General features: G+C 50.7%; 1 protein-coding gene across 1 annotated transcript in view; it reads right to left on the bottom strand.

Moving 5' to 3' along the window:
- MTHFSD (methenyltetrahydrofolate synthetase domain containing) overlaps positions 1-14,131 on the bottom strand; it is a 28,318-nt gene extending 14,187 nt beyond the window's left edge. The window contains exons 1-6 of the mRNA XM_015428270.1: positions 14,058-14,131; positions 12,474-12,577; positions 9,619-9,732; positions 8,733-8,846; positions 7,845-7,935; positions 2,958-3,070 (exon numbers count right to left, since the gene is read on the bottom strand). Coding sequence (XP_015283756.1) covers positions 2,958-3,070; positions 7,845-7,935; positions 8,733-8,846; positions 9,619-9,732; positions 12,474-12,577; positions 14,058-14,091 — 570 coding nt within the window. The 5' untranslated portion in view covers positions 14,092-14,131. The remainder of the gene's footprint in view (positions 1-2,957; positions 3,071-7,844; positions 7,936-8,732; positions 8,847-9,618; positions 9,733-12,473; positions 12,578-14,057) is intronic.
- Positions 14,132-18,263: the final 4,132 nt, after the last annotated feature.

Here is an 18,263-nt window from a genome sequence, read left to right as displayed (position 1 = left end):
TTTCAACACTTTTTTATTGAAGTATTAAAAATGCATACAACTGTTAAAGTAAGATAGAACCACTTCAATTTTAACAAAAAATAGTTAGTACTAATAACAACATAATCTATACATCAATCATCAAGAACAAATATACAGTCAACATTTAACTAATCTCAATATTGTACTGGATATCTTTATATTTTGGAGAAGAAATTTTTTTAGCAATAAATCAGGTAAATATTAATCTTTGACAGACCTTTTAACACTACTTTTCACTATGTAGATTGTTGACCTATTATAATTTAAACTTATCTGTAATAGGGTATATTCCCTTTTGAAGCCGTCGATGCTTGTAGCCGCCGCCACCTCCTGCAGCAGTGAATTCCAAGTGTTAATCACTCCTTGGGTGAAGAAGGACTTCCTTGTATCCGTTCTAACCCGACCGCTCAGCAATTTCATGGAGTGCCCACAAGGAGTTCTTGTATTGTGAGAACTTTATTATGATTTTATATTTGTCTTAACCACAACTATGTTTAAATGTAAACCACTCGGGAGAACGTTCGACACTGGCCGCTACCGCTATATGACTATTAAGAGCCACGAGCACTTTATAATTATTTTATATTTGCCTTAACCACAACTATGTTTTAATGTAAACCAATCGGGAGGTGGTGGATGCTCCGCTGGACGTTTTCAAGCGGAGGCTGGACGACCATCTTTCAAGTATGTTGTCGGTATGTAGGGCTATCTTTCGGCTATGCTCGTGCAGAGTGCAGGGGGTTGGACTGGATGACCTGCAAGGTCCCTTCCAACTCTACATTCTATGATTCTATGCATCTGTTTTTATGTGAGCCGCCTGAGCCAGCTTCGGCCAGGGCGGGGCAAAAAAATCTGGAAGATAAATAAATAAATAAAATACACGTGCTTTCTCGGTTGTGGCTCCCATTTTGTGGAGCGGCCTGCCTGAGGGGGGTCAGGATGGGTCCCCCTCTACCGGCTTTCCCCAAACTATGCAAAGCTGATAGAACCAGGGGGGCAGCTGCGTTGGCCTGAAGCAGCAGAACATGTTTTGAGACCAGTGGCACCCAAGTCCAGCGGCACCTCTAAGACCAACAAGGTTTTATTCAAGGTATAAGCTTTCATGGGCATGCACACTTCTTCAGAGACATGCACACAAAAGCTTATATCTTCGTGCACGCACATGAAGCTTATACCTCGAATAAAACTTCATTGGTCTTCAGGGCACTATTGGACTCAAGCTTTGTGATGCAAAACTGAATTATTCAAGAGGGCTTTTCTGCGCAGGCAATAGCAAGGAGCTGCGGTGGCTCAAGTGGTTAAGACGCTGAACTGCAGGCTGTGGAAGGTCGGTAGTTCAGCAGTTCGAGACCCGGGTGCCGCATGACGGAGTGAGCTCCCGTCTCTAGTTCCAGCTCCTGCCAACCTAGCAGTTCGAAAGCAAGAAATTGCAAGTAGATAAATAGGTACCGCTTTGGTGGGAAGGTAACAGCGTTCCGTGCGCCTTGGTGTTTAGTCATGCCGGCCACATGACCACGGAAACGTCTTCGGACAGCGCTGGCTATTCGGCTTGGAAACTGAGATGAGCACCGCAACCCTAGAGTCGGACTCGACTGGCTTTCGAGCAAGGGAACCTTTACCTTTACCTAATAGGGTTGCACTGTACAAAACGATTCACAAAGTTTCTTGTCTAAATGATTAAGGACTGCGGTCTACACTACTGTGTTCAGCTTGCTGGAAGTGGGACCCTACAATGTGATTTTTGTGTTCTTTAATGTGCCATGGGAATATTTATGCTTTGCTGCAGTTCTGTCTTTTGGATTTCTGGAAGGTTCAAGACTCCTACAACCCAAATCCTATTTCAAATGCTCAAATGTCCCATCTTGTTGACTGTATTGACTCTGTATAATCTGCCTTGAGTCGCAGTGAGAAAGATGGGACTATAAATGATGGGAGTTGGCTTTGGCTGGAAGGGCAGGGTAGAAATCTGATAATATAAATAAAATCAATCAATCAATCAATCAATATGTTTGCTTCCCAGAGCATGTTACAGCCAATGCTCCCTCTAAGCTGTGGAGTCTTGTGAGCAAAAATTCTACACTTGAGCGACTGGCATTGAAGTTGTGAGTGAGCGGTTTGGCTACTGCATAAACTAGTTTGCTCTGGAGCCACATCCTTCCTGAGCCAAGACAAAAATGTGTGAGACGGAGGCTAAAAAACTGTGAGCGAGCTCACGCCAACTCAGCTTAGAGGGAACACTGGTTAAAGGTAAAGGTTTCCTTGCTCGAAAGCCAGTCGAATCTGACTAGAGGGTTGCGGTGCTCATCTCCGTTTCCAAGCCGACGAGCCAGCGCTGTCCGAAGACGTTTCCGTGGTCATGTGGCCGGCATGACTAAACACCAAGGCGCACAGAACACTGTTACCTTCCCACAAAAATTGGTACCTATTTATCTACTTGCAATTTCTTGCTTTCGAACTGCTAGGTTGGCAGGAGCTGGAACTAGAGATGGGAGCTCACTCCATCATGCGGCACACTCGGGTCTCGAACTGTTGAACTACCGACCTTCCACAGCCTGCAGTTCAGCGTCTTAACCCCTTGAGCCACCGCAGCTCCGAACACTGGTTACAGCCATCCAAATTAGCTTTCTCTTAGCCTGGAAACTGGGCCGCATTGCTCAGTTCAGATGGCGCCCTCTGTCCAGCTGTCTCTGCCTCCGGGAAGCCAGCCACCCATAGCTCAGTGGCGGAGCCTCTTCTTGGCATGCAGAAGGCCCCAGGTTCAATCCCCGGCATCACCACTTAAAGGACCTGGCAACAGGTGATGCGAAAGACCCTTTTCTGCCCGAGACCCTGGAGAGCCGCTGCCAGTCTGAGTAGCCAGTCCTGAGTCGGATGGACCCACTGGTCCGATTCAGTAGAAGGCAGCTTCACGCGTTCGTGTGCGGTATGATCATTACCTGGCAGTCGTGAACGGCCGTGACGACGACTGTGTCCTCTCTCACAGCTCCCATGGAGACCATCATGGCGTATTCCATGTCCGCAAAGCCTTCCCCTTTCCCGATTCGCCAGCCTAAAGCGGGACACCGTAAAGAAGGAAGTGTGTGTGGGGGAAAGCTCTGCACGTGAGCAGAGGCATCGCCCCCTTACACATACTAGCGTGATGAGACAGAGCCAGAAAAGTGACTTGTTTCCCCCCAAAAAAACAATTTATTAGGACATAATAAAAAGTTAAACATATATCAAATTAGTTATCATACATCCTTTTCTACTATACCCCACTCCCTTCTGGCTTCCCACAGTGCTCCAACCTCCAGCCCATATCTTAGATTTTCTTTATATCTCCCTTTCTCGTTGTTCACAATCTATAGGTAACTTATATATTAACTAATAGTCTTATACATTTATCCTTATTCTATTATCATTTAGTTTTTAGTAACTATCAAAGCAAATCAAATTGGTCTTGACATCCCAGTATTTCTCTAAATATGCTTTAAAATCTTTCCAGTCTTCAAAAAATTCTTCCGCCTCCAAATTCTTAAGTTTCCTTGTCATTTTGTCCATTTCACCCATAAAGAGTAATTTCTTTATCCATTCCCCAATTTCAGGGACTCTGTCCTGTTTCCAAGCTTGAGCATACGTCATTCTGCAGAAAAGTGACTTGTGAACCACTGTCCTCTAGACCTGAGTTTGAACCCTCACCCCTACGGGCCACAAACCGGTCGTCCCAGAAGCTTCATGCCTGAGCAGGGATCAGGCCCATAGCCCTGGTGGAGCACAACGGGGAGACGCCCCCTCACGTGAGAGCCCCCCACCCAGAGGATGCCAGACCCGCCCCCAGCCAGGCTGAGATGGAGACGCTAACAGGAACAGCTATAAGGATTTAATTTCTTTCCTTCAAACCAATGGAATTCAGTACAGGTGGGCGATCCCCGAAGGTGTCATCTTTAAAATGAAAAATAAAAGCGAGAAGATTGACTCCATTTTTAAAGCCAAGGAATTATTGAGACGTCAGCTGGGATCGGGGGAAGAATCCAAAGACGAAGAGACTAAAGCAAGCGACTCTGCCACCTCTGGAACGGATGAGGACTCTGCGGTAGAAACGGGTGCGGGAGCAATGAGAGTTGCATACGATTTTAGAGATAGAAAACCGAAGTAAAGGCAGAAGGACTTTGAAAATCGCCTTTTGAAGTAAAGAAGATGCTCAGAAAGCTCTCTCATAACAACAAGAAGAAGAAGAGATTGGATTTATACCCCGCCCTTCACTACCCAAAGGTGTCTCAGAGCGACTTACAAACTCCTTTCCCTTCCCCTCCCCACAACAGACACCCTGTGAGGTGGGTGGGGCTGAGACAGCTCTGACAGAAACTGCTCTTTTTCAAGGACAGCTCTGACAGAGCTTGTGACTGACCCAAGGTCACATCAGCAGGTGCAAGTGGAGGAGTGGAGAATCAAACCCGGTTCTCCCGGATTAGAGTCCGCGCACTTAACCACTACACCAAACTGGCTCTCAACACCAAACTGGCTCTCAACAACTAACATATTAACACTGAAGCTGCGAAAAACAAGAACTTTACAAGTATATTGTTTTACTAACACTAATTACTACCATTAAGTTTAACACGGATATGATCTCCTCCTCTTGGGTTTTTAGTTAGTGTGGGTATCTTTTCTTTATCCATAGTTGCAGTCCCCCTTCCTTTATTCCTTTGTAGTTATATAGTCTTATGAAAAAATAATAAAAATATCCCTTTGGGGGTTTAAAAAAAAAAGAAAAAGAGAGAAGCTAACAGGAATGGCAGACCACTTTCACCACCAACAGCTCAGCCAACTGCAGGAGCATGGGGGGGGAGATTTTCAAAGAGCAGCTGGGGTTGCCGGGTCTTACCTTGCTGCTGGCGGGAGGGGGGGAGAGATGGAGTCTTCCGGGAGTGGAGGGCAGGGTGACATCGCTGTATGCAACGTCCCTGATGTGATGACGTCATCCAGAAGTGATATCATCACCTCGGGGACATCGAGGGCAGCAGAGTCTTCCCGACATGATCGTGTTTTTCCTTTTCTCTCTCTTAAGATTTTTTTTAAAAAAAATTCTTTTCTCTGCTGCATACGGGAACAGCTAGGGCCGTGAGCTAGGTCTCCTCTGGGGAAAGAGGAGGAGTGTGGGTGGGGGTGCACACTCTCTTTTCCCCACTAGGTCTATATCTGTCTCTTCTAGAACTCGTGTCAAACAGAAGGAAGCTCCCTGCCCCAGGGAAACTACAGTTTTGGCACTTTTTTGCACACTTGGCCATGGGAAGGGTTTTTTTTTCCCCCTTTCTGTCGCTCCAGGTTGTTTAAGAGGCTGAGTTGGAGGCTAACTAGGGTTGATGGCCCAAGACAGCCTGATCTTGTTGGATCTCGGAAGCAGGGGTCATTTCGTAGAAAAAGAGGTGCAGGAGCTCATTAGCATAACTTATTAGCATTACTTATTTGCATATGCCACACCGCCTTAAAATCACCGGAAGTGTGTCAGAAGGCAACACCCACCGCTCAGGCTCCACTGCGCTGTTTGGGATTGCTAGCTATTGGGGGGGGGGGGGGGGGGCTTTGCAACTTACCTGGCTGCTTCTTGCTCTGGCTGAGGGCTGCTGGGAGCAGGGGGCGGGGCTTGTTACATGTGCCCGCCCCCTGGGCTCCTTACTGCCGAAGCACCGCTCCGGTGCGCTCCCACAGGAAATGACCCCTGCTCGGAAGCAAGGGTCGGCCCAGGCGAGTACTTGGGCCCTCAGCCTCTGTGAAGCTTTGCCCTGAGATCGGAGCTGGCTACTGGGTGGGAATAAAAGCAGCAGTGGAAGCTCAAAGGCCTGCAGCAGGCCGGGCTTTATATATTTATTTATTTGATTTTTTATTCCACCCTCCCCAAAGCGGGCTCAGGGTGGATCACAACAAACAGAGGTTACGAAAAAATTACATTACATTGAAATAAGCACATGTGTGTGTCAGTTCCCTTCTCGTAGGGAGCCAAAACGGCCATGTTCCCTCCCTCCGTCCCTTGCCCTGGATCGCTCAGCATCGCCCTCGGCCTGGCTGGCTGCCAGCTGCTCCTCCAGGTCCTGGATAGTTTTAGCAGATTTCTGCTTCACTTGGGCCAGTCCATCTTTGGTCCCATGGTTTAGCTGGATTCTGACTAGATGAAGGCGCCTAGTTTTCCGTTTGAAAAGTCCTTAGACATACTCGTGATTCCAGCTCTAAGACTTTTATTCGGAAAGAACAAGACAAAGTAGCCGGCTCGCAGGTCGGCTTATATGCCCCAAGGAAAACTGTTGGGTATTACAAGTTGAAAACACCCAGTATATCTGGGGTTAAATGTTTGTTTATGCTACTCACAGGAAGTCACATGTTTCTCATGTAACCAATGTTCTTTAGATGTAGGAAGCCCGGGAATTTTCTCCCTGATCTAGGGATTTGATTGGGACTAAAGTGTCAAGGTGTATTACCATTTTATGGCTTCTCTTCCCGTCTTTGTTTGGTGTTCTGAAGAAGAAGAAGAGTAGCCATACTATCTCTCTCTTCTAGTTTTGTCTCTGTAGAGTAAGGATGTAGCAGGTTATGCTCTGTTGTTATTTTAATCCCAGTTACCCTTCCCATGCTAGAATTTAGTAAAAACTTTATATTTTAATCACACATGGACTCTCAGTCTGAACTGTTTTACTTTGGCTCTGGCTGGACTATCTTAGCTCTGCTAAAGACCATTTTTTCAATATCTCACTATCACCCAACAAAAACACACCCCCACACACCCGACACCCGTGAATGGTCTATCTACAGTGATTAGATTAAACCTAGGTACCCTAGGTTCCCGAATGGCCGAGAACTAGGATCCAAATGTCTATTATGTTCGGGAGCGAAGCTCAGGTACTTCAACTGGCCGCGTGCGGAACCGGACGAACCTGGATCGTGCACATGGCTGGGTCAGGACACAACACAGTTCTTCTTTCAGGTTTCGATGACGGGCCTTCATTTTCAGCATCTCCTGCTCCCCAGCTCTGAACAGCGAGGCCCAGGACCTCTGCCTGCACCAGCCCAAAGTGTTCTCTAAAAGTCTCACTCTCTGATCGTCCCGCGGGTGCTGTTCCATGTCTGTTGCATTCCCGCTTCTCCTGCTGAGAGAATTTTTGTTCTCTTCCTCGTAGCAGAAATGTTGGAGCTCTAGAAGTCCACCAGCACCTCAGTCATGACTCATGACAGAGTTAACGGAGGATGTTAGTTCTAAACTGGATGTTCGGACAAGCCGCCTGGCCTCAGGTCACTCTGCTGAGCAAGGAATTCGAATCCATTCCCGTTAGCTTCTCCATCTCAGCCTGGCAGGCCTGTTGACTGGAGCAGGAATTTTTTTTGGGGGGGGGCAACAAGGGCCCAGAGTGACATAGCCCCTTTCGGTGACGTCACCCCTCCACACACCCCCTCTGCTCTCCCCTCCAGCTCAGCGGGCATGCAGGTGGGAAGAACCAGGCGAGGCTGCGCGGCGGCTGCCCCCTACCTGCTTCCTCTGCCCTGAGGGCAGCACCCCCCAAAAAATTTGCCCCTCCCTGGCCTGTCCCCCTCCCCACCCACCACGGAGGGCAACCTCAGTGAGCAGCCGCCGCCGCCCCTCTCCCTGTTTGTCGGCAAGCTGGAGAAGAAGCAGGGCTCCTTCCAGTGGCCCTTTTTCGCCGCTGCCCCCTACAAAAAAACGGCCCCTCCCTCCCAACATTTTCTGGCCACGGGCCTGACGGGGATTTGAATCCGGGTCTCGCCAGTCCCAAGCCAACCAGCCGGCTCATACATTTGTGCTCCGAGGAATGTGTCCTCTCCCCCCTGCCACGTACCTTTCTCAGAAACGGCCACGGATCCCACCACCACCAGGTCCACCAGCACATTTGCATCCAGCCCTACGGGTACGCTATAGTCCCTGACACCCTGAAAGGGGAACACAGCATGAGCAGGGAGAGCAAAGCGTTGGAGCCAGAACCCTCCCCTCTCCGGCCTGCTCTGAAAACAAAGCTCTTCTGTATCCACAGTAAGCTCTTGTGTCTAATCCCTGGCAACCTACCAGCCTGTCCTTTCGGTGAGTCTAAGGCAACTTCCGGCTGAAAGAAATCACATCTCAAATCTGACTTTGGTAATACAAGATTTCCCATGACACATGCTGGCTTTCTCCACGTGGGCACTAGAGGGCAGCAGAGTGCCACTTTCACTGTGTACAACACGGCTAGCCAGGAGACCAAAAGCAATCGATGCAACAGATGCTATTAATTTGGTCCAGAATTGTACGAACTGGCTGTCGTTTGCAGAGACCCAGACAGGGAAAAGGCACAGAAATATATGGATCAGGTCGAGAAAGGGCATAGCCATGAAATTCTTCTCTAGCTGCTCTTGTCGCCAGCTAGCACAACAAAGGCCGCTCCAAGAGGTATCCCTCTGTGGTTCCTGGACCCGGTTCAAGCTGAGAGCTGCCCTCCACCCAAATACGCTTTGCTGTAACTGAGGCCAGAAAGAAAAGAAGAGGAAGCACCTGCTACTGTGGCGAGAACTGCTGGCCTCAGCATCTTCCCCTGTATCCCAGACCTTTATTTTAAATCGCTGCAAGTTTTGGCTGGAAAGGGGTGTCAAAATACAACCAAAATAAACCTTCCCAAAGGTGTCCTTGGGAAGGAACGCAAGCAAGAAGGCCGGATTCCTCATCCCTCCCTCCCAGCCAGGTGCCTGATTCCTACCTGCGAGGTAGCACATTTTCTCAGGGTGTCTTTGGCTGCCCCCGGGGGAGGGACGATCCGGTTGAAGAGCCCCGTTCGCAGCCGCGGCGTCGGCACCAGGAGTGTTTTCCCAGCCTGTGAAAGATATAGGTCAGAAGGGCGATGCGTGAGGAACCAGAAAAGAGGGTGTAATGATTTCATATTCTGGTGTGTGTGTTTCTTTAAATGTTAAGTGTGACTGCAGTAATGTAAGGAGAGTGATAGAAGGAGACAAGTGTGATGTGATTGGCTGATGACTGAGAGTGTGGGAGGAGGGGTGTCTATGAGAGGATTATGTGTGTGAAGTTTGAAGGGAGAGCATAGTCTGTGTGACTATGGGAGTTTTTGAGTCTATTCTGTGTGAATAAGACAAAGAGTTCAGCATGTGTGGATATATATAGAGAGAGAGATTAGACTGAGTGTCTGCACCTGTCAAGAGTGGAGTTCTGGGAGTTTGAGAGACTATTTGTGACACCAAGCTTTGCCAGTTATATTTACAAGTTCCTTTCATCAGCAACAGTTCAAAATAACCAGAAAACTATTTTGTTCTTTATTAAGTAAATCATTTTTTGTTTAAACTTATCCCAGAAATAGTCCTTCCTCAGGGCCACATAGTCCTCCAAAGTGCCCAGACCCTAGGTCATTCTACCAAAAAAGAGAGATTTGGAATTTTTAAATCCTGGTGGCAGCAGAAATCTACCAAGTTTAGTTACACAGAGAGTGTCTAAAAGGCAAAACCATCTCCCCAATAACTGAGGGCACCACAGTGGGTTTCCTCCTTGACAGTGATTTACTCTGGGGGATAATCTGAGCTAGGCACCCCCAGGGTGGCGAGCCGGACGCCCCTGTCGAGAGAAAGGTCAGTTACCTGGAGCGCAGCCAGCCGGACTCCCTCCAGAGGTTTGTCGGGGTCCACCTTGACCTCCCTCGCTTTCTCAAACACCTCCCATTCTCGTATGCAGTGGTTCATCAGGAAAGACCCCTACGTCAAGAAAAACATCGGAAACGACATACTCACTTCCAGGGCTAAAAAGCGGATGTTCCTCTGCGGGGCGTCGGGGTTGACTTTAACTGTCCTGGCCCGTCGGAACTCCTGCAAATCCAGAAGCCTCGCGCAGGCCCGTGGGGCACCCTGTTTTGCCAAGAGGGATGGTGTCATGCCCCAACACATCCCTCAGTCAGATGTCTCCTTCACTAAGCCAACGACTACCTGAGCCAGGGTTCCCCAACACAGGGCCCGCGGGCACCGTGGAGCCCACCGGCAGCTTTCCTGGCTCCCACCAGGTGTTTTTAGAAATAGGTGGGGCCAAATGGGGCTCCTGTGCAGTTGGCTATTACCAGGGCTTTTTTTGTAGAAAAAGCCCAGCAGGAACTCATTAGCATAATAGGCCAAACCCCTGATAGTACAGCGCATTAGCATATTAGGCCACCCCCCCATGTTACCAGAAGTGTGGTCATCCAGCCACACCCACCTTTTGCTTCTTATTCTGTTTACCTTGTTTGTTATCAAAACCCAGGGCTTTTTGCATGTTAGGCCATAAACCCCTAATAGTAGCCAATCCGAATGAGTTTCTGCTGCTGGGTGTGGCCTATTATGCTAATGAGCTCCTGCTGGGCGTGGCCAACTCCGGAGCCAGCCGGAACTCCGTTCCTGTGCGTTCCTGCCCAAAAATAGCCCTGGCTATTACAGAGCTGATTGGCTGTACGAATCAAAGGAACCACACTGTTGTTTTATTCTCTCACTCTTTCCTAGTGTATTTTTTAAAATTAGTCCTCTTTGTTCTGGGCACTCGGGTTTCCTCTGTGGGTCTGTGTGTTGTGGTTGGCTCCACTTCCCATGGTGGGCATTCTGTGGTGGCGCCCACCACCGTGTCAGCATTCCAGAGGTGCCCACAGGCGCAAAAAGGTTGTGGACAGTGTTCCCTGTAAGCTGAGTTAGAGTGAGCTAGCTCACAATTTTTTAGCCTCCAGCTCACAGATTTTTGTCTTAGCTCAGCAAGGAGGGCTCCAGAGCAAACTAATCGATCCCATAGCCAAATCGCTCGCTCACAACTTTAATGCCACTATTTATGTTTTGGCGTGGTGTAGTGGTTAAGAGCGGAGGACTCTAATCTGGGAAAACCGTGTTTGATTCCCCACTCCTCCTCCACATGCAGCCAGTTGGGTGACCTTGGGTCACTCACAATTTCTCTCAGAGCTGTTCTTGAATAAGCAGTCCTTGAGAGAGCTCTCTCAGCCCCACCTACTCCACAGGGTGGTGTCTGTTGTGGGGACGGGAAAGGAGACTGTAAGCCACTCTGAGACTCCCTTGGGTAGTGAAGGGCAGGGTATAAAAACCAGCTCTCCTTCTTCATCTATCACAAGAGGTTTGTAAAGGTAGTATTTTTAAAATTTATTTATTTACACCATTTACAACCCACCCTTTCCCCCCCAGTGGGGACCCAAAGTGCCCTAGAGCATTCTCCTTTTCTCCATTTTACCTTCGCAACGACCCTGTGAGGGAGGTCAGGCTGGGACTGTGCAACCGGCCCAAGATCACCCAGCCAGCTTCCATAGCAGAGGGGGGATTCGAACCTGGATCCCCCAGACCCTAGCCCAACCTAACACCACCGCCTTTGGTGTTAATTTCTCTCTAACGTGGTTGGCTGCCTCTCACAGTACAAACTTATTTATCTGTTATCTTGTTTTTTGCCATCAAGTCTCAGCCGACTTATGGCGACCCCCAGGGGTCATTTCATAGAAAAAGAGGTGCAGGAGCTTATTAGCATAAATCATTAGGAGGAGAGGAGGAGGAGGAGGAGATTGGATTTATACCCCGCCCTTCACTACCCAAGGGAGTCTCAGAGCGGCTTACAAACTCCTTTCCCTTCCCACAACAGACACCCTGTGAGGTAGGAGGGGCTGAGAGAGCTCTGACACAGACTGCTCTTTTTCAAGAACAGCTCTGACAGAACTATGGCTTGCCCAAGGTCATCCAGCCAGGTGCAAGTGGAGGAGGAGTGGGGAATCAAACCCGGTTCTCCCAGATTAGAGTCCATGCACTTAGCCACAACACCAAACTGGCTCTTTAACTTATTTGCATATGCCACATGTGCAGATCTGTCCTAGCAGAGGAGGGAGAGCTTGTACCTGAATAAAACTTGGTCTTAAAGGCGCCACTGGACTGTTTTGGACCGGGGGGCCGGGAGGGCTCTGCAACTTGGGTGGCTGCTTCTTGCTCGGACTGAGGGCTGCTGGGAGCAGGGGGTGGGGCTTGTTGCATGTGCCCGCCCCCTGGGCTCCTTATTGCCAGAGCTCCACTCCTGTGCGCTCCTGCAGGAAATGACCCCTGGCGATCCCTCACAGGGTTTCCAAGGCAAGAGATGAGCAGAGGTGGTGTGCCGCTTCCTGCCTCTGTGTAGACCCATCCAAGCCCTAACCAGGGTCAACCCTGCTTAGCTTCTGAGATCTGATGAGATCAGGCTAGCCTGGGCCATCTAGGGCAAGGCAGATGAACAGTGGTGGTTTGCCATTGCTTGCCTCTGCAGAGCAACCCTGGGCTTCCTCGAGCAGGAGGAAGAGTGCTGTGTAACTCAGAAGCTTGCTTAGAGCATTTTACATCACTCAGTCCAAATGAAACTTTTGTCAGCCTTTCCCCCACATTTTGTGATGACAAAGAAAAAGGGTCAATCAGGGGGGGTCTTACATTCCTATTATTGTTATTCCTTAAGCATGCAGCTGTACCTTGAAATTAGGAATCCGGTGATGGACAGGTCTTGGGAAATCAGCTAAGTTACTGGCTTCCATGTAATCCCAAATTTTCTGTCGGATGTCCCACTTGGAAACTCCTTAAAAAGAGGATGAAAATCACAGGGTATCCATACCTACGTTGTTGTTTTTTGTTTGTTTGATAACTCATAATGGCCTTTCGCCCAAAGCAATAAAGACCTTCTGAACACAAGTGCTTTTTCTAAGTACAAGAATTTATTCCAATGCTTGAGTACTAAAACGGTAAAACAGGACTTTCACAGCACTACTGCCTTATCCTGCATCAGACCCTCGGTCCAGCAAGGTCAGAAATGAGCCCTCTATGACCTGCTTTTCCTTGTGTAATTAGACGCTCAAATTCTGTGCTAGACCTCTTAAGACCCTGTTGTATTATTGGGTCAGTAAGTAAGTAATAGGAGCTGCGGTGGCTCAAGTGGTGAAGACGCTGGACTGCAAGCTGTGGAAGGTCAGTAGTTCAGCAGTTCGAGACCCGAGTGTGCCGCATGACGGAGTGAGCTCCCGTCTCTAGTCCCAGCTCCTGCCAACCTAGCAGTTTGAAGGCAAGAAATTGCAAGTAGATCAATAGGGACCACTTCGGTGGGAAGGTCACAGCGTTCCGTGCGCCTTGGGGTTTAGTCATGCCGGCCACATGACCACGGAAACGTTTTCGGACAGCGCTGGCTCTTCGGCTTTGAAACAGAGATGAGCACCGCAACCCTAGAGTCAGATTCGACTGGCTTTCGAGCAAGGGAAACCTTTACCTGTGCCTTTTTAAGTAAGTAATTCTGGTTTTAACTGGGAATGTTTTTAAAATATTACTGCAATGCCACAAAGAAAGTTGGAGTATAAATGTTTAAATCAACCAATCGCAGAGTGGGGATCCAAACCGGGGTCTCTCAAGCCCTAGCCCAACACTGCAACCACCACACCACACTGGCTCTTGGGACCCTTCCCCTTCTTATCCTCACAACAACCCTGTAAGTTAGGCCACGCTGATACAGCTACTGGCCCAAGATCACCCAGAGACCTTCACGGCAGAATACGGATTTGAGCCTGGCTTTCTCATCCCCAGTCCTGCCGTGACATTCAACCCCTCAAAGCCCGCTGGACTAGTACCTGGGAGCCCTGGGTTCGAATCCCCACTCTGCCACGCGGAAGCTCGCTGGGTGACCTTGGGCCAATCACGCACTCTCAGCCTAACCCACCTCACAGGGTCGTCGTGAGGATAAAAGAGAGGGAAGATCTAACGCGCAGGGGGTCTCCATTGGGGTTTCCAGCTCTGGTTTGGGAAGTTACCGGAGATTTGGGGGTGGACCCTGGAGAGAGGGCAGCGGCAGCGTTTGGGAATGGGGACCCAGCAGGGTCCAATGCCACACTGTGCCCTCCCCAAGTGCCCGCCCTTTTCGCCAGGGGGACTGATCTATGCAGTCGGGAGGTCCGGTGTGATTCCGGAAGATCTCCAGCCGCCACCTGGAGATTGGCATCCCAGACAAGAGGGCGGGCCCGGCTGACCCCGCCCCTTCGCTGACCCCGCCCCGCGGCTCCTCTCGCCTTTCGTACCGGGGCTCAGGCGCGCCCCCGCGGCGCGCTCCATGCCTCCCCTCGCAGCCAGACACGGCCCAACAGCTTCCCTCTTGTAGCTCCGCCCCGTGCCTGCCCGGACGACGGCGGCCTATAGGGGCCAGAACACGCCGAGAGACCGGAACGCGCCGGAGGAGGAGCCCGGCAGCGGCTGAGGAGCTGATTGGCTGGTCCTAAGGGCTCCGCCCCGTCACCCAAGCCTGGTTGGGCGGAGGAGGAACGTGCGCGCGTCTTTCTCGCGCGCAGTCCCGGGAAGGCGTGAAATGCGGCTTTATCCCCCCGCAGAGGCCAGTCCGGTCTGCAAAGGCAGTGGCCGAAGAAGAGGGACGACGACCGACACCGGGGGACGGGGGGCAAATCATCCCAGGGCCGGGCGGGCCGGGCAGACCTTGCATTCAGAGACGATCTATGAACGAGGCTCGCGTCCTCCCGTTAAAGGCCTGCCGATTGGCAAAAACATCTGGGGATTCGAGCCCGCTCCAGCCGCTGCGTGCACGCGGGGCATGGTCCCCCTGAATGCATCGTCTGCGTGTCTCGGACTTCGGAGCCCCACTGCCTAACGTGCCCTACCCCCATGCCCAGATCAATGGAAAGCACGCTCATTCCAGTTCTCTCAGCTCTCGTTGTTGTTGTTCAGTCGCACCGTCGAATACGACTCTTCGTGACCCCATGGACCAGCTCCCCCCAGGTCCTCCTGTCTTCCGTTAGGGGCCCTTTAAAAAGTTATGGCCGCTGGGGTCGTTGCTGCTCTTGGCGGCAGCTGCAATGTCCGGGGGCAGGGCGAAACCACGGGATCCCTGAGCTCCTGGGGTGGTGGACTTGGACTCGTAGGGGCAAATTCCACCTCTGGTGTGTGATGACACCTGTGCAAGAGGTCATTCTGGCTCTCCCAGCTCTCGTTAGGGGCTCTTTAAAAAGTTATGGCTGCTGCTGCTCTCGGCGGCAGCTGCAATGGGGGGGGAAACGTTTCTGGCTGAGCCCCAGGGTGGTGGCCTTGGACTCGTAGGGGCAAATTCCACCTCTCCGTGTGATGTCCGAGAGGTCATTCTGGCTTCCTCAGCTCTCCTTAGGGGCTCTTTAAAAAGTTATGGCCACCGCGGCTGCCCCTGCTCTTGGTGGCAGCTGCAATGGCGCGGGGGCGTGGCCTTGGACTCCTAGGGGCAAATTCCACCTCTGGCGTGTGATGTCCAAGCGGGGTTGGTTCTATCCCCCCTTTAAAATAGCCAAATGATTAATCTGAGCTACGGTACTAAATTCCACTAGATGTCGCTGGTTTTTGCCGTTCCTAGAGCCTGGCAGTTTTTCCGGGGCAACTGTTAATTCCTCCTTTCGCCAGACGAGGGCAGCACAGTCCAGCGAGTGACTCTGAGTCGCCTGAAAGACTCCCGGAGGACGCTGGAGGGGCAAAGCGATAAGAATTTATTTATTTATTTGGTCGCCTCTTTTCGCGACAAAGAATGCGGTGACCGGCTATCACGACCGCCGAAGGCTCTGCGACACTTCGCGAGTTTTCAGAGAAATTAAGAAAGCGATGCAGCTAAAGGTAAATGCCATTCACGTTATGTAACGTTTTCTTCTTCTTTTAATTAAAGACACAATATATGGGGATCGGGCCATTTAAGCGCGAAGAAGCGTCCTGTATAACTCCAAAGCTTGCTTGCAGTATTTTAAAGTTTGAGGCACAAACCCTCGATTTCCGTTAGAGTAGCCCAATTTTGCACCGAGGCAATTAGATTTTGCGATTTGGGGGCGGCGGAATCAACAACCTCGAAGCAGAGATGTCTGAAGGGATGTTCCTAAAAAAAGATACATGTACATATATTTATTTAAATAGTCTGAAGCCCTAAATTAATAATATCAAGCCATAAACAAATAAGTGCGGCCGTTGTAGTCGAAGTGCTGTCGAAGAGGAGAGGAGGAGAAGTTTAGCAGGAGTCGAATCGGTCCCGAAATGGCGAGAGGAGTTCTATCTCTTCCTCATTCTTCAAGATACTTGGCTGCTCATCTGTTTTTTGAACACAGGACAAAATTCCCCTCTACCCGCGTGGTGGGTTTCATTTGCACAAATTCCCCGAACACGAAATCCGGCGTAAATCTTTGCGCAGCAGCTCTTTACATGAGAATCTATTCCGCCTCACTTTCAAGACAGACACGAGGATTATTTGCCGAAGGGAACAAACTAGTTTAGGGAAAGTGTATCTGGTCACTCCAACGCCGGCGTTCTTGGGGTGAATTTCCTGTTCCATTTTTCCTCGAGAATCTTCCTCGGACATTTTGCTTATCTTTCTTCGGAGGCCGATCGCTTTTCCGAGGAAGCTACAGAACAAAAACGAGAAACGGGCTTTTCCTCTCCCCTTTTTCTCAGGTTCTCCATCATGCGTTCTCTTTCCTTCAAAACGATGGGACATTAAGATCCGAAATTTCAAGAGATACACCTCTCGTCTCCCTCGTTGGAATCCAGACCAAAGTCTCTTCCAACGGGATTGTGGCGATTCTCTGGAGGTAGATCGTTCTTTGCACGTTTCACATCCGAGAATCGCATTCCCGTTTTCTTTCCTTTCCTAAATAAATCCATAAAGGAATCTCCTAACTCCACGGCAAATTTCTCCTTTACCTCCGGTGTTTCAGACTGCAACGTCCCCCCCTCCGCAGTAAAATCTATGGGGATCCGAATCCAATAAAGACTCGAATACTTCCTTTCTGGTCCTATATCATGTAATAAACCCATAACTATTGGAATAAGATTAGCGCACCAGATACACGGGAATCCGCTTTCTTGGAAGCGCTTTAGATTAAAGTCAGTGGCGCCGAGTCCAGGGTGGGGGTCTCAAAGAACCGGGGTGCGCAAACACCACCCTCCCCGGGGTGCGGTCGAGCCCAGAGAAAAAAGCAGTCAGGAGCGGGTCCCTCGAGATCTCTCTGTTCTCCCGAACCTTTGGGGTCTCTCGCTACGTCCCCGTTGCTTCCTGAACTTTTCTGGATCAACCCCCTCCCTTCCAACCCACCCTTTCCCCGAAACACCACCCAACGTCCTTCATTTAAAAAGTAAGACAAAATTTGCAAGACATAAGATCAATACAGGATAAAAGGAAATAGGAGGTTTGGGGGTGTTTTAACATTTAATCTCCTGTCAGATCTTTCGCAGCAAGTGTGCTTTGATGGGGGGACGGACGGGGGGAGGGAGAAAACGTGTGTGTGCGTTTGCATTTGTCCCGTTCTCGTTTGCCCCCGCAATTCTTTGGGAATGAGCCGACCCGGGGAAATTCAGAATCCCACACCTCAGCCCGCGGCTCGCGTCCCTCCTCACCCGACACTGATGACCTCTAATGGCATAATTAGAGAAATAATGAGCGGGGGGGGGATTGCAAAAGGAGCCAGATCCGTTGCCCGGGATACCCTTCCCCCCGGCCTGGAAGCGGGCGCCCAAACCCAGCGCGCCCTCCAGTTCTTGGTCTTGTCAAAAGCCGTCTCGAACCCCGACCGATTTTTTTTTCCTTCCCGGGGGTGAGACGAGAGACGCCGGCCGAGGTTGGAGGCTGGAGGTGTGGACGGGTCGGGTCTCTCGAGGTGTCAAGGAAGCCCCGCGTGGGACCTGGGGCGGGATTCGGGTTCCGGGGGAGAAGGCAGGCGGCTCGAGGGGCACGGAAGCAGCCCCCGGATCGCACGCGGAGCCCTCCAGGCTAAGGACCCGGGAAAGCAAACTGGGCTCGGGGTGGGGGGCAGTATTCCCTCTAAGCTGAGTTAGTGTGAGCTAGCTCACAGTTTTTTAGCCTCCGGCTCATGCATTTTTGCCTTAGCTCAGGAAGGATGGGGCTCCAGAGCAAACTAATTTAGGCAGTAGCCAAATCGCTCGCTCACAACTTTAATGCCGGTAGCTCACAAAGTAGAATTTTGGCTCATGGGACTCCACAGCTTAGAGGGAACATTGGTGGGGGGTGGGGGGGCGATGGTCCGCGTGTGCTGCAAGGCGCGCGTCACCCCTCGCCGCCCAATCGCGCCCGGTGCCTCGGAGCGAGTCGCAAAGGCGAGGAGACGAAGAGGGCTCCCGCTCCCTCGGGGTTCCTTGCGCTAAAAACGCACTCCCCGCACTCGAGTGGTGCAGAGAGGGGGTAACGCTCAACGGGGGCCCCCGGAACCCACCCCACCGGGCTGGCCCGGCCAGAAGCCCCCCGCTTCGCCTTCCCG

The sequence above is a fragment of the Gekko japonicus genome, unplaced genomic scaffold (genome assembly GCF_001447785.1).
Source record: "Gekko japonicus isolate JY-2015 unplaced genomic scaffold, Gekko_japonicus_V1.1 scaffold2443, whole genome shotgun sequence".
NCBI lineage: Eukaryota > Metazoa > Chordata > Lepidosauria > Squamata > Gekkonidae > Gekko > Gekko japonicus.
The sequence above is the reverse complement of the archived record's forward strand: the minus strand, read 5'-3'. Positions and strand labels throughout refer to the sequence as shown.